The sequence below is a fragment of the Pan paniscus genome, chromosome 9, assembly GCF_029289425.2.
Source record: "Pan paniscus chromosome 9, NHGRI_mPanPan1-v2.0_pri, whole genome shotgun sequence".
Taxonomy (NCBI): Eukaryota; Metazoa; Chordata; class Mammalia; order Primates; family Hominidae; genus Pan; species Pan paniscus.
In genome coordinates, this window is record NC_073258.2 from 7,658,763 (window position 1) to 7,671,062 (window position 12,300).

A 12,300-nucleotide genomic window follows, 5' to 3' on the forward strand; every position below is an offset into this window, starting at 1 on the left:
TCCCAAAGTGCTGCAATTGCAGGTGTGAGCCACCGCTCCCAGCCTAGAATAACTTCTTAAGTGCTTTTATTGTTGACTGAATTTATTTCTCCCTTGATAGTTTCTACTTTGGGTTGATAATTAAATAACACTCTTATCTCTAAGATTATATACATGTCTTCCCATATTTTTATTCTAGTTTTTTCGTGACTGAATTTTACCTTCTCACCTAATTGTGTAATCGATTGTGGTATATGCAGTTAAGCATTTCACTTTACTCTTTCCAAAGAGTATAGTTGTTCAGTTACTATTTGTTTTTTATTTCCAAGCTAAATTTAAAAGCTATATTTTTATATATCAGATTATTATATTTTAGTGAGATTTAGTTTTTGGATTTCTATTTATTCCACTATCTGACTTACACATGAGTGATATTAATTTAACATGATTTTAGAATGAAGAAAATGAAGCCATTTTTAGATAAACCAAAAGTAACAATGTATTTCCAGCAGAAAGAGATAATATTAAGGATAATCAGAAAAAAATAGAATAAACTTAGAGAGAAGGTTAGAAATGAAGAAAACCATGCAAAACATTTTGTACATAAGTGTAAACATTTCTTCACTATTTAATAATAACACTAGAAAATCTAGGGAGTAAAACTATACAAAGTATCTAAAATATATATATATAAAATTATAGATTGGGAAGGGGAAAATGAAGATAAAGTGCTAAAATTTATTGTATTGTTTTGGAAAAGAGTAAACAGTCAAATGGATATTTTTATCTGAAAAATCAAGAATGCAATTCTAATCATCAAGATGCATTTTTTTATTTTTTAGTTTTTTAATTCATGTGATGTCTATTTTTTCTTTTTTATTCTTCAACTTTATTGAGGTATCATTCACAAATAAAAATTGTATATATTTAAGGTGTACAACATGATGTTTTAATATATGTATACCTTGTGAAATGATTACTACAATCAAGCTAATTAACATACCCATTATCTCACATAGTTACCTTTTTCTTGTGGTAAACGCTTTTAAGATCTACTCTCGGCCAGGCCCGGTGGCTCACGCCTGTAATCCCAGCCCTTTGGGTGGCCGAGGCAGGCGGACCAGCCTGACCAACATGGAGAAACCCCGTCTCTACTAAAAATACAAAATTAGCTGGGCATGGTGTCACATGCCTGTAATCCCAGCTACTCGGGAGGCTGAGGCAGGAGATTTGCTTGAACCCGGGAGGCGGAGGTTGCAGTGAGTCAAGATCTTGCCATTACACTCTAGCCTGGACAACAAGAGCAAAACTCCATCTAAAAAAAAAAAAAAAAAACTACTCTCTTTGCAAATTTTAAATATACTTACAGTACAATTAACTACGGTCATGATGCTGTACATTAGATATCTAGAATTTATTCATCCCACATAACTGAAATTTTATACCCTTTGAATAATAGTTTCCTGATTCTCCCACCCCCAACCCCTGGAAACCATACCTCTACTGTCTGTTTCCATGAGTTTGACTTTTTTATGTTTCACGTATGAGCAAGGTTGTGTAGTATTTGTCTTTCTGTGTCAGGCTTATTTTTCTTAGTTTTACATCCTCCAGGTTAATCAATTCTGCCATAAATGGCAGGATTTTCTTCTTTTTAATTTTTTTTTATTTTCCTATTTTTAATTTTTTGTTTGTTATTGAATCATATGTGTTTCTTATATATTTTGGATATTAACCAAAATATTTAAGAAATATTTGGTTTGCAAATATGCCATTTCATGGTTCACCTTTCATTTGTTCATTGTTTTCTTTTTTGTGTGGAAATTTTTTAGTTTGATGTAGCCTCACTTTATTTTTCCTTTTGTTGCCTTTGCTTCTCATATCAAATTCAAAACACGGCTGCAACATGAATATTAGAATTTTCTTCTTTTGATTTCTTTAAAAATTTTTATGGTTTTAGGCCTTATTTTAATTCTTTAACCCATTCGAATTTATTTTTGTTTATGGTGTAAGACAAGGGTCTGATTTCATTTCATTTTGAGGGTTTCACCCTCTCATATCATAAAATTCTTCTATATACCCTTCAATCATCACTTATTACTGATTATATGCCTTGATTTCAGAATCTTGCCAACTAGATTCAGAATTCGACTGGGAGAGAGGACAAGGACCACTTGAGACTCATATTTTATTTCCAGAATCTAGCATCTACCTACCTAGGTATTGAATAAGAAAAATGAAGTTAAGGTTGTTGATGGTAACACTATGCTAGTAACTGCAGAGCCAGAAGCACCATAAGGGGCACGATAAGGGAGCCAGCAGACCTCTGATCTCTTCCTGAATGCTAATCTTAAACATCCTGAGGAAGAATGGGACTTCCATTTGGGGTGGGCCTATGACAGGGTAATAAGACAGTAGTGAATATCAAGCTACAAAAAGCTCCCTTTCACATTCTTCTCAGTCCTAACTTTTCATACTAAGCCCAGTCCTTCCAAAGCAGACTGTGAAAGAGTGAAAGTTCCGGGAGACTAGCACTGCAGATTCCGGGTCACTGTGAGTGGGGGAGGCAGGGAAGAAGGGCTCACAGGACAGTCAAACCATGACCCCTGTTTTTCCTTCTTCAAGTAGACCTCTATAAGACAACAGAGACAACTAAGACTGAGTGGCCAGGCGAGGAGAAACCATCTCGCCGTAAAACATGGAAGGAGCACTTTAGGGGAAAGGTAGTATCTCTAAGCAAGAGAACTGAGTGGAGTCAAGGCTGAGAGATGCAGGATAAGCAAATGGATAGTGAAAAGACATTCATGAGGACAGCTAAAACAATAAGTAATGTAAAATACAGCATAGCAAAACTTTAACCTCCAAATCAAGCCTCTACTTGAATCCTTTTCTGAGGGATGAATACGGCATAGGCATCAGGGGCTGTTGCCAATGTGCATTAGCTGTTTGCAGCCTCACCTTCTTTCATGGAGTTTAAGATATAGTGTATTTTCCCAAGGTTTGAACTAGCTCTTCATTTCTTTGTTTTAAATGCACTGACCTCCCACATTCCCTTTTTAGTAAAATATTCAGAAATAATTTAAATACACCATTGCAATGAAAATAAATGTTTTTTATTAGGCAGAATCCAGATGCTCAAGGCCCTTCATAATATCCCCCAGTTTAGTAGTTGGACTTAGGGAACAAAGGAACCTTTAATGGAAATTGGACAGCAAGAAAGCGAGCTTAGTGATACTTGTGGGCCAGGGCATTAGCCACACCAGCCACCACTTTCTGATAGGCAGCCTGCACTGGTGGGGTGAATTCTTTGCCAAAGTGATGGGCCAGCACACAGACCAGCACGTTGCCCAGGAGCTGTGGGAGGAAGACAAGAGGTATGAACATGATTAGCAAAAGGGCCTAGCTTGGACTCAGAATAATCCAGCCTTATCCCAACCATAAAATAAAAGAAGAATGGTAGCTGGATTGTAGCTGCTATTAGCAATATGAAACCTCTTACATCAGTTACAATTTATATGCAGAAATATTTATATGCAGAAATATTGCTATTGCCTTAACCCAGAAATTATCACTGTTATTCTTTAGAATGGTGCAAAGAGGCATGATACATTGTATCATTATTGCCCTGAAAGAAAGAGATTAGGGAAAGTAGTAGAAATAAGATAAACAAAAAAGTATATTAAAAGAAGAAAGCATTTTTTAAAATTACAAATGCAAAATTACCCTGATTTGGTCAATATGTGTACACATATTAAAACATTACACTTTAACCCATAAATATGTATAATGATTATGTATCAATTAAAAATAAAAGAAAATAAAGTAGGTAGATTATGAATATGTAATTAAGCACACATATATTCCAAATAGTAATGTACTAGGCAGACTGTGTAAAGTTTTTTTTTAAGTTACTTAATGTATCTCAGAGATATTTCCTTTTGTTATATACAACGTTAAGGCATTAAGTATAATAGTAAAAATTGCAGAGAAGAAAAAAAAAGAAAGCAAGAATTAAACAAAAGAAAACAATTGTTATGAACAGCAAATAAAAGAAACTAAAATGATCCTGAGAGTTCCACACTGATGCAATCATTTGTCTGTTTCCCATTCTAAACTGTACCCTGTTACTTATCCCCTTCCTATGACATGAACTTAACCATAGAAAAGAAGGGGAAAGAAAACATCAAGAGTCCCATAGACTCACCCTGAAGTTCTCAGGATCCACGTGCAGCTTGTCACAGTGCAGCTCACTCAGTGTGGCAAAGGTGCCCTTGAGGTTGTCCAGGTGAGCCAGGCCATCACTAAAGGCACCGAGCACTTTCTTGCCATGAGCCTTCACCTTAGGGTTGCCCATAACAGCATCAGGAGTGGACAGATCCCCAAAGGACTCAAAGAACCTCTGGGTCCAAGGGTAGACCACCAGCAGCCTAAGGGTGGGAAAATAGCCCAATAGGCAGAGAGAGTCAGTGCCTATCAGAAACCCAAGAGTCTTCTCTGTCTCCACATGCCCAGTTTCTACTGGTCTCCTTAAGCCTGTCTTGTAACCTTGATACCAACCTGCCCAGGGCCTCACCACCAACTTCATCCACGTTCACCTTGCCCCACAGGGCAGTAACGGCAGACTTCTCCTCAGGAGTCAGGTGCACCATGGTGTCTGTTTGAGGTTGCTAGTGAACACAGTTGTGTCAGAAGCAAATGTAAGCAATAGATGGCTCTGCCCTGACTTTTATGCCCAGCCCTGGCTCCTGCCCTCCCTGCTCCTGGGAGTAGATTGGCCAACCCTAGGGTGTGGCTCCACAGGGTGAGGTCTAAGTGATGACAGCCATACCTGTCCTTGGCTCTTCTGGCCCTGGCTTAGGAGTTGGACTTCAAACCCTCAGCCCTCCCTCTAAGATATATCTCTTGGCCCCACACCATCAGTACAAATTGCTACTAAAAACATCCTCCTTTGCAAGTGTGTTTACGTAATATTTGGAATCACAGCTTGGTAAGCATATTGAAGATCGTTTTCCCAATTTTCTTATTACACAAATAAGAAATTGATGCACTAAAAGTGGAAGAGTTTTGTCTACCATAATTCAGCTTTGGGATGTGTAGATGGATCTCTTCCTGTGTCTCCAGAATATGCAAAATACTTACAGGACAGAATGGATGAAAACTCTACCTCAGTTCTAAGCATATCTTCTCCTGATTTGGATTAAAACCTTCTGGTAAGAAAAGAAAAAAAAATATATATATATATATATGTATGTATGTATATATACACACATACATATACATATATATGCATTCATTTGTTGTTTTTCTTAATTTGCTCATGCATGCTAATAAATTATGTCTAAAAATAGAATAAATACAAATCAATGTGCTCTGTGCATTAGTTACTTATTAGGTTTTGGGAAACAAGAGATAAAAAACTAGAGACCTCTTAATGCAGTCAAAAATACAAATAAATAAAAAGTCACTTACAACCCAAAGTGTGACTAACAATGGGGTAATCAGTGGTGTCAAATAGGAGGTTAACTGGGGACAGCTAACTGTTTCTGCCTGGACTAATCTGCAGAAGTGTCTGGGGGAACAAAAAGCCTCTGTGACTTAAAAAGTAGGGGTAGGAGGGGAAAAGGTCTTCTACTTGGCTCAGATCCTTTTTTTCCTCTAGTCCACTAAGAATACTGCGCTTTAAAATCATTTCCTTGATTCAAGTTCCTATTTCTCTTTATATTTTGTTTGTTTAAACCTCCTTTACTAAAATTTACTCTTCTTTCTCTATAGCTTTCCAACGTGATCTCCTCTCTCCCATCCCCCTGTACTTTTTCCCCTTGTACTAAATGAACTCCTCAGGTGAGGAAAAACTTTTGAAGTGCAGAGTTCTGCTTCCTGCTATTAAAAGATGTAATTAAAACAGCAAAGGTAGCAAGCCTTTATGAGGTCAGCGTAGGGTCTCAGTGTTCCCTAAGGGCCCTGTCAGTCATTCTGAATCCTGCCCCTACCTGGAAACCCCTGTCGTTTTAGTAAGGAAAGTGTTATACTTTTACTTTCCATGTTCCTACTTCTTCCTTTCAGCTCTAACACTCTGAAACTACGATTACACAAAATAAAATAAAATAATAAAATGAAATAAAATTTAGGTTAACCAAAAGAAACTGGATCCTCTATTTCTAGTTATCAGAAGGAAATTTACAAATTTCTTATTTCCGTTGCTTTATTCTCTTAAATACTTTCTCTATTATTGCTAAATAAATAGAGATCTCTCACTTTTTCTACCTGTCTCAACCCTCATCAGGTACTTGTGAAAAAAATCTCACTCTGATTATTCTCACACACGCAGAAAGTGTTTGGTTCTTCTATGGCTATCTGGAGCCTAGGTTAAAAAATTATGCCTGTGTATGATTATAGAGGTAAGAGAGATAAAATTTAAGTATTTTCTTTGTATGTTCATTCCTCTGTAAAAAACTAAAGCAATGAGGATCTAGGCACACGTGTATCCCTGAGAAAAGATTTCACGTGTTGAATCCTGGGAAAAGACGTCTTTAAAATATTTTAAATGTTAAAACATACAGATTTGACTTGGCTTTTAGATTTTGGATTTTATTTTATCAAATTTAAACCTGCATTAGCACTGTTTTAGATTTAGACAGTTTTCAAGACCCTGTTTCACATCCCTGATATAAGAGGCATGTATATGTGAAATAAAGTGTTCTGCGGAAGTTTGAATATGTCTTTTGCAAATATCCCGGGTCAAAGAAAATCCACAGACTTTATGAAATTATAATATAGGTTATATTTATAGTATTCTGAAAGACCAAAATTGTCAAAGCAACAGCTTTGAAATCCTGATTGGCAGAAATTGTCACCTTCTTAAAGACTTACCCTACAACTTCTTATGCTCAGAAATAGTTTTCCTTTTTCTATTTTGTTTTCTTTTTTAAATGATGAACTATGGATCCTTCTCTTGTGTTGGCAACTGCTGCAGATACCATCATCCTGGCTTCAAGGCAGGGGTTGCTTTTCCAATGGTAGTTACTTAGTGTGACTAGAGTGTAATGCAGACTTTTCTTTCTGTGACCCATAATATCCTGCAGGGACAAGGCTGCAAGCTATACTAAGACCATCAAAAGCCCAGGCATACAAGGCAAAAATAAGTTTCAAGAAGCAATAAATAGTGCAAATTTGGTTATGGTCAGAGCCTCAGTTTCAAATCTAAATCAGCATTCAAAGTTCCTGAAAAACTACTCAAGCTTACTGACATCTTCACTATTGTGAGCTTGCTTCTACTCTGTGAATGGATGCCACAGCAGGTGCAGGTCTATTCTACTTTTATTCCAGCCCCACTGACCACAACACACACACACACACACACACACACAAGTCCTCAAAAAAGAGACAGCGAGAGAGACAGAGGTCCATTTCCTTTACTCCAGTCTATTAATCTTTCTTAAGTCCTAATGTTTTATATCAGAATGGCCCTAGTCTGAGTATACTTAGAGGATGAATATTAACTTCCTCCATGAAAATCATGACACTCATCTATGGGAGTGTGGTTTTATCATCTGTTTCAAAAGCAGCACTCGACTAGAGTATTTTTATACATGCTCTACTGTTTAGTCTAAAATTCCCCAAGTGAGACATTTTAGCAATCTACTGTATATGTTCCTAGGTCAAGCACAGTCTAGCTACTTGCTACAGACTTCTCTCCCAGATACACAATCTCTCAGTAAACACAACTCAGCATCTCTCAGAATTAATTAATTAAAATGAAATAAAAATGCTCCAAGAAAACCAGAACCCATAGAAACAAACCGCATACACACAAAATAGTTTGGAAATAGGATAGTTTAGTTCACTTTAAAAAGTTGTATTTCTTACCAAAAAGCAATAAAGTCAACATAGACAGAACTTTGCTAAAGTATATGCATAATTATTACAGAAAACTTTATATTTCAGTCTACACCTGGTTCATTAATATTTCCTCCACTGGGCTCAGATTTTCATTCAGAATTAGCTTTTTTTTAACCTCATTAAGTGGGCCACGGTGTCAATTTATGGAGAGCAGAGGTACAGTCTTCAGAGAAATTTGAGATTGCATCTCTTTAGAGGTAGAATCTTGGCTTCAGTCTGAACACCCTTTACAAACATGTAGGCATTAATTCAGAGGACTGCTCTGAAGCTCAAGAGATGGATGATTTAGGAGACTATTATGCTTAATTCTCCTGACATTAAATTATTTTATTTAAAAATTTTCATGAACTCAAATTCACGTTATTACGTCCTCTCTTCCCTTCCTCTCTCCCTCTCTTCCACACACACACACACACCCTTTCATTCAGACATATTGAACATAGTTTATAAAGCAACGCCATAGTGAGAAAAGAAAAACAACCATTTGATAAATTATCAAATAAAATTAAAGCCAAATCTTGAGGAATTAATTCCACTCCTATACTTTGTTTTAACTTTCATTTTAAATTTGGGGGTACATGTACAAGTTATATAGGTAACTTGCATATCACTGGGTTTTGATGTACAGATTATTTCATCACTCAGTGATGAACTTAATACCCAATAGGTACTTTTTCATCGTCTCCCTCTTCCCACCCTCAACCCTCAAGTAGGCCTGGGTGTCTGTTGATCTATTCTTTGTGGCCATGTGTATCATCATTTAGCTCCCACACTCCTAGACTCTTACAAAAGCTCTACTCTAACAAATAATTTTAATATAACAACAAGGTGCCAAGTCTTTTTTCATCTCTTGACCTCCTCATCCTCAATATGAAGATAGCAATGCCTAGCATATAGTAATTGTGGGTGCTCGGCACATGTCCCATCCAGGTGATGTTCTCATGAATTCTCTGGTATTTGGATTTTTAGGGCCAACTTCTTGCCTAGATTCACTGACTACTTCTAATGGTGTAGGAATAGAAGAAGGTATAGTAAGCTATATTTGCTCTTTTTTTTTTGACTTTTGGAGAAAGGAATGTAGTTTGTTTTCCCTATCAAGATCGTAAGGTCTACAATCTCTCTTACTGTCTTTTGAATACCACACAAGTATCTCCTTTTAATATCTTACTCTTATGAGAACTTCCCTATGCTCAGGAATGTGAAAGTGATCTTCCCCAAAATGCCCTGAGTAGCTCTGCTTCTGATATGTAAACCAGTGGTTCCTAAATATCCTATTCAGATATAAAGAGTTCTCAGTGCCTACTATGTATAATGACTTAAGGAAAACACATGGATATAAAAGAGCTTCTGCTGCCAGTCAATTCAAAATATTGTGATCAAAACAGTTAGCTATAACACATTGTCAATATATTCTGGCAGTACAGACAGAGTTACTTTGAAAGCACTTTCAAACACAAGGAAACAACAGATTCTGTTCAGGTATTCAAGTAAGTTTAAAATTAATCAACATGCATATACTACAGATTTTTAAAAATGTATACAACTGAGAAAGTTCTAAAAATCCTTCTAATTTTACCTATGGCAAAAATGGTGCTCAAGGAAAAAAAAATTACTACCTATGATCGGAAAGGAAATAACTGTTTGGTTGTTTACTGCATGCTTCCTCTTTGTATGTTGTAGCATTAACAACAAAGAAACACTGTGCGATGGTATTATTAATATTGTCCTCTAATTCCAGAAGTTCTAAAGCAAGGAATAATCATTCCTTCATTTACTCATTTACTCATTCGTTCATTCATTCACTGTTTTCTTGAATAAATATTTTCTTTCTGCCCATTGATGAATTTAATATGAGGCACTGTAGGCATGTAAGAAGGTAGAGAATAGGCAGAATTGTTTATAAAGCACGGAGTGTGTGTGTGTGCATGAAATAAATAAGAAAAATATAAAAATATAAAAAATGGTGTCGGGGAGGGTTTGGAAAGATTTTTTGGGTAGTATAGAAAAGTTTATTGTGGCTGGGGTCAAGAGAGGTCCCAAGTAATACGTGAGCAATGAATCTTGACTGAAATATGGGAAGATAAGAGGAAATTCTTTACAGAGATGTTCTGGGGCAAGTAAGAGGAGGAAGCTATTTCTTGGAGCAGGAACACTTGATGGGGTATAGTATTATGGGCTACAATGTGCAGGCAAAGGAAGTAGGAAGAAAGAGAACATAACACTGTCTTGAGTAATCATTATGCCTTTAACTGAGCACATTATTTTCTCAGTAATTGTTGGAGTTTAATCGTAGCATTACCCTTGAGGCTATCTCTTAGGGTTGAGGTCTTCCCTAGAGCCTCTGCAGTGCCAGTATTATCTTTGTATCAAGAGTTCTTGATAATTTCTGCTCTTTGGAGGTAGAAGTGTCATCCATTAATGCCTTGTACGGTTCCCTTGCTTTTCTCTTTTCCCATGTACTCTTTGTAAAATAAACAAGTGCTCCCTATCTGTAGACCCTCAGGAACCTTCTTACATACCTGGACAAAAAAATGAAATAAGTGAAATTAATCAGGAAGTTGAGCTGAACATTCTTTATTAGGCAGAAGCCATACCCTTGAAGTAGGCATTGTGTTCCCAAGTTCAGAAAATAGAATCTAGGGAAATAGGGTCTTCTTATGGTTATCAGGAAACAGTCCAGGATCTCAATGGTACTTGTGAGCCAGGGCATTAGCCACACCAGCCACCACCTTCTGATAGGCAGCCTGCACTTGTGGGGTGAATTCCTTGCCAAAGTTGCGGGCCAGCACACACACCAGCACATTGCCCAAGAGCTGCGGAGAAGAGGTAGGCAGATACATGCATATGGTTAACAGAAAAATAAAGACTGGCTTCTGAGAAACTGAGCCAACACCCATTTTTTTCTGCCCAAATCTTAGACAAAACTAATCCCCAGGTTATTCCCATCAGCATAAATAAGTACATATATGAATGCATACATATATCTATACACACACATCCTCTATGTACTTAACTAGCATATAGTCTATATATGTACATATATGCTATATATGCTGTATAATGCTATATACAAATTAATTCCAGATTAGTTTTAATTTTGTATGTGTATATAGCATATACAAATTAATTACTATAAACAGATTAATAGATACAAATTAATTGATTAATCAGTGTGATGATGGGCTGTCTCCTAGCAACGACTTCTGCCCCACCTCCAGTGTAACTGTCTAGTCTTTCATAATCAAATATTCACTTTCCTTTCCATTCCATTTACTACAGAATTTATAAAATTCCAATTATTCCTTATTGTAAAATGATTTATAGCCTCTAAAACAGTATTCTATGCCTCTCGTCTTTGAGTTGGAGCCTCTCCCATACTCATGTGGAGAGACAAAAGGATTATTCTAAGTGCAGAATTAGCAGGTGAGAGCTGGTATGCATAATTTGAGTTGTTGTTAGAGAAGAAAAAATGAAGGGAGGGGGTTGGGAGAGAAAGACAGGATATTAAATAATTTAAAATAGCAAGATTGTGAGGAAGGAAAAAATGCAGAATATTTAAATAAAAAATTAACAAAATTTTAGAAGCATTAAATGATAAAATATAGTAAAATGACAAAAATGTGGGAGAAGAGCAGGTAGGTAAAAGAACCAAAATGTAAGATTAGAAAGTAAAAAGAGAAAAGTGAAGCATCTCCTGGACTCACCCTGAAGTTCTCAGGATCCACGTGCAGCTTGTCACAGTGCAGCTCACTCAGCTGAGAAAAAGTGCCCTTGAGGTTGTCCAGGTGAGCCAGGCCATCACTAAAGGCACCTAGCACCTTCTTGCCATGAGCCTTCACCTTAGGGTTGCCCATAACAGCATCAGGAGAGGATAGATCCCCAAAGGACTCAAAGAACCTCTGGGTCCAAGGGTAGACCACCAGTAATCTGAGGGTAGGAAAACAGCCCAAGGGACAGAGAGAATCAGTGCCTATCAGAAACCCAAGAGTCTTCTCTGTCTACACATGCCCAGTTTCCATTTGCCTCCTTGAGCCTGTCTTATAACCTTGATACCAACCTGCCCAGGGCCTCACCACCAACTGCATCCACATTCACTTTGCCCCACAGGGCATTGACAGCAGTCTTCTCCTCAGGAGTCAGATGCACCATGGTGTCTGTTTGAGGTTGCTAGTGAACACCGTTATGTCAGAAGAAAGTGTAAGCAACAGTCGACTCTGCCCTGCCTTTTATGCTGGTCCTGTGCTCCCTGCTCCAGTGAGCAGGTTGGTTTAAGATAAGCAGGGTTTCATTAGTTTGTGAGAATGAAAAATGAACCTTCATTCCACTGTTCCCTTAACTTGCCCTGAGATTGGCTGTTCTGTCATGTGTGTCTTGACTCAGAAACCCTGTTCTCCTCTACATATCTCCCCACCGCATCTCTTTCAG

At 37.2% G+C, this 12,300-nt stretch overlaps 2 protein-coding genes across 2 annotated transcripts; both read right to left on the reverse strand.

The window, feature by feature from the left end:
• Positions 1 to 3,067: 3,067 nt before the first annotated feature.
• LOC100976465 (hemoglobin subunit beta) lies at positions 3,068 to 4,690 on the reverse strand. The gene is made up of 3 exons (XM_003819029.5): positions 4,534 to 4,690; positions 4,181 to 4,403; positions 3,068 to 3,330 (listed from the first exon to the last, which is right to left on the reverse strand). The coding sequence occupies exons 1-3, from the start codon at positions 4,623 to 4,625 to the stop codon at positions 3,202 to 3,204; spliced, it is 444 nt and encodes a 147-aa protein (XP_003819077.1). The 5' UTR covers positions 4,626 to 4,690; the 3' UTR covers positions 3,068 to 3,201.
• Positions 4,691 to 10,433: 5,743 nt separating this feature from the next.
• On the reverse strand, positions 10,434 to 12,075 carry LOC100977135 (hemoglobin subunit delta). Its single transcript, XM_003819031.4, has 3 exons — positions 11,933 to 12,075; positions 11,580 to 11,802; positions 10,434 to 10,688 (listed from the first exon to the last, which is right to left on the reverse strand). The coding sequence occupies exons 1-3, from the start codon at positions 12,022 to 12,024 to the stop codon at positions 10,560 to 10,562; spliced, it is 444 nt and encodes a 147-aa protein (XP_003819079.1). The 5' UTR covers positions 12,025 to 12,075; the 3' UTR covers positions 10,434 to 10,559.
• Between the last annotated feature and the right edge of the window lie 225 nt (positions 12,076 to 12,300).

What these genes read in the sequence shown, in the direction of transcription:
- LOC100976465 (XM_003819029.5), bottom strand. Translation starts at nt 4,625, where the DNA reads ATGGTGCACCTGACTCCTGAGGAGAAGTCTGCCGTTACTGCCCTGTGG. An exon ending in GGTGGTGAGGCCCTGGGCAG is followed by an intron (nt 4,404 to 4,533) that starts GTTGGTATCAAG and finishes TCCCACCCTTAG; the next exon opens with GCTGCTGGTGGTCTACCCTT. An exon ending in TGGATCCTGAGAACTTCAGG is followed by an intron (nt 3,331 to 4,180) that starts GTGAGTCTATGG and finishes TTCCTCCCACAG; the next exon opens with CTCCTGGGCAACGTGCTGGT.
- LOC100977135 (XM_003819031.4), bottom strand. Translation starts at nt 12,024, where the DNA reads ATGGTGCATCTGACTCCTGAGGAGAAGACTGCTGTCAATGCCCTGTGG. An exon ending in GGTGGTGAGGCCCTGGGCAG is followed by an intron (nt 11,803 to 11,932) that starts GTTGGTATCAAG and finishes TCCTACCCTCAG; the next exon opens with ATTACTGGTGGTCTACCCTT. An exon ending in TGGATCCTGAGAACTTCAGG is followed by an intron (nt 10,689 to 11,579) that starts GTGAGTCCAGGA and finishes TCTTCTCCGCAG; the next exon opens with CTCTTGGGCAATGTGCTGGT.